The following is a 2,793-nucleotide window of genomic DNA, read 5'->3' as shown; positions in this document are numbered from 1 at the left end:
GGATATGTCATACAAACATGCTAAAATGATCAACATAAATTTCTCAGCTTTTCAAATATTTTTTAGCGATAGCCCCATCACCACCTTTCGGGTAAAACCCACCCGGTTTGCGTTCGTCTCCGGTTCCATACACTATTCTTAGTATTTCTTCGGGTGTTCGGCCGTACGACAATGACTCTTGATTGCCGGCTAACACGTTCCCTTCAGTCTTCTTTTCCGGCCCGAGCTCGATTGGCACCTTAAGCCCTTCATCCTTTACCCCGTCCTTGCCCAACTTATCTCGTAATTGTGATATTTTATTTGTGAATTCACTTACGGATATCTTGTATGGAGCCACTGTTTCATTTGCCCGTTCGTAAAGGAGGGTTCTAATGACCGCGTCTTGACCTGATTCCACTCCCAATAAGCCCGCTACAAGCTAATCATAATATCATATGATAGAGGTGACCAGAAAAAAAGAAGAAAAATTCAAACGAATGGTTGGGCTATACTTTTTATATGGTTTGGTTATAACAAGCTAAAAGACCAAACCGATATAATTTAGAACCGAACCGACGTTAAAACAATTATAAATTATATACTTTTATAAATAAAATTTTACGTATCAGAAAAAAGTTTTATTGTAGTTCATTGTAAATAAGATTTGTTGCTTATTTTCTATTAAAATTGTTACTTTCTTTAGAAAAGAAATAAAAAAAAACTATTTAATCAAATCATCTCTATTTACAATAACTATGTTAATCCAATCGATTGATTATGAAAATCTGAAAACCAAATATCAGTTATACATTTGATCTATATATGATCAGACAATTCAAATATTACGTATTATTGATAAACTATTTGTTATTACACAGGATGTTGATTACCTTTCTTGAATCGGGGTTCTGGAGTTTTGGATTTGCTCCAACGTAGCCGGTGAGGCCAACGTAAGGGATGACGTAGCTTGAAATAAGATAATTGACGTCATTAGCGTAGGGATCGAAGGGTGGAGATAAAGGCTTCCCAAATGCAGAATCAATGACAGTTGCAAATGATTGAGCAGTTAGATTCAACAACGGCCTAGGAAAACCTTTTATTGCCTTCTTAATGGCCCTTGAGAAAATATTATTATTTAAAAAACATCAGTGTATGATATAATTAATTAGTTTTAAATTAATATATTAAGACTAAGGTGGGCGTGTCAACATACTTTAAGTGCCCAATTTCTTGATAACCGAATTGGGTGATTATGTCTTTGATTACAGGACTGAGCTTAGCTTGTTTTGCGCCGATGGGTGGGGGCCCGCCCGCGGCTAGTCCTTTTTCTATGCTATCCAAACCCTGGCCCATGGATCCGAATAGGAAGTATTCGGCTTCGAAATACTCGAGATTTAAAGGGAACTCTAAAAGATCCCCGTCGGTTTTAGGAGGTTGGCAGAAGGTCGCATGCGCGGTGGTGGAGATAAAGAGGAAGATGATGGTTGCGAAGGGTGGTGGTGATCGGAATAAGAGGTTAAGGGTTTTCATTTTTGAGCTTAGTGTTATGGTATGAGATTTCTGGGTGTGGGTTGCATTCTTTTTATAGGCATTTAGGTAGTGAAAGTGTCAAAGAAGTATGACACTTGGCAGAGTGTGAACATGGCACGTGGAAACTAGATTTGGAACATGGAGTCGTAATATATTATTTACTTTGACTTTTAGAAAGGAGATGATGTACTTGTAACTTTGAACATAGCTGGCTTGTGGACCGGCTGGTAGGAGTTGGGTACTGATAACAACTAATAATATCGATTTGGATATCTTTAAAAACAATCCAACAATCTTGTAATATTAATTAATAGTTTATTATACGTAGAGTATATCAACTCCTATTCATACTTACGTATCAAGGATATACCTTTTTTTTTTCTCTTAATCTTGATCGACTTAAGTGTTATACTATATTCTCCTTCAAGATTGTGGACATGGCAAACTTTGAGAGATCAGTTAAAAGGAAATTTTCAATCCATTAAAAGTTTTCAATGACCCGACTTGAAAACAAATCATTCTTGATGGACATTCAAATTGAACACCAAAAATTTTCGGACCACCATGTAAAGAAAATCTTGGTCCAACACTAGTTCGTGCTAAAATTTGTCTTAACATCAATGCCATCCATGAAACAATGAACAAAAACGTATTTGTTTTCTTCATATAAAGATTGGTGTTGTATTTTAAGTAACCTACACGATATACAAATGTATACTTATTACTTCGGTTTGAAGGACAATTCTTGTGTTCTCAAAATCATAAAAAGAAACACTATTCACCTTAAAATGTTTGAAAAATATATCTATAATATATATAAACAAAAACACCTAAAATCTTACGTGTCACGATGTGGTCGCTCCATCTTTTTATGTAAGCCACCAGATTGCTTGATTTTTAAATAGAGGTCTTTCATTGATTTAGCCCAAATTCATGGGTATGAGACTTATCAAAATCAGATAGCTCTTAAACGGGTTATAACATCTCATTGTATTATATATTAATCTAATTAAATATTTGATATGAAAATCCTATAAAATAAGGATATACTAAATATTAATATCCTATTTTATTTAAAAAAAGATATTTTTTATAATTAAGAAACAATTTTATAATAAAGAAAATAAACGGGTAATGGGTATCACCAAACCCAGATAGCTTTTAAACCGGATTATTATCAAGCCTCAAGTATATTAATTATTAACTTTCTTACAATAAATAAAATTAAAATCCTAATATACATATATAAATATTAAAAGCGAATAATGTAAAACAACCCCGTAA

At 33.8% G+C, this 2,793-nt stretch overlaps 1 protein-coding gene across 1 annotated transcript; it reads right to left on the bottom strand.

Annotated features, from left to right (window-relative positions):
* LOC143609208 (desiccation-related protein PCC13-62-like) lies at positions 1-1,509 on the bottom strand. The gene is made up of 3 exons (XM_077084027.1): positions 1,193-1,509; positions 870-1,095; positions 1-418 (listed from the first exon to the last, which is right to left on the bottom strand). Exons 1-3 carry the CDS (start codon positions 1,507-1,509, stop codon positions 44-46), a joined length of 918 nt encoding a protein of 305 aa, XP_076940142.1. The 3' UTR covers positions 1-43.
* Positions 1,510-2,793: the final 1,284 nt, after the last annotated feature.

Source organism: Bidens hawaiensis, unplaced genomic scaffold, assembly GCF_021521415.1.
Source record: "Bidens hawaiensis isolate Kalapana, Puna unplaced genomic scaffold, B.hawaiensis_p1.1 tig00419513_1, whole genome shotgun sequence".
NCBI lineage: Eukaryota > Viridiplantae > Streptophyta > Magnoliopsida > Asterales > Asteraceae > Bidens > Bidens hawaiensis.
This window is presented reverse-complemented; position numbering and strand designations above follow the sequence as displayed.

What these genes read in the sequence shown, in the direction of transcription:
- LOC143609208 (XM_077084027.1), bottom strand. Translation starts at nt 1,509, where the DNA reads ATGAAAACCCTTAACCTCTTATTCCGATCACCACCACCCTTCGCAACC. An exon ending in CAAGAAATTGGGCACTTAAA is followed by an intron (nt 1,096 to 1,192) that starts GTATGTTGACAC and finishes TATTTTCTCAAG; the next exon opens with GGCCATTAAGAAGGCAATAA. An exon ending in AGAACCCCGATTCAAGAAAG is followed by an intron (nt 419 to 869) that starts GTAATCAACATC and finishes TATTATGATTAG; the next exon opens with CTTGTAGCGGGCTTATTGGG.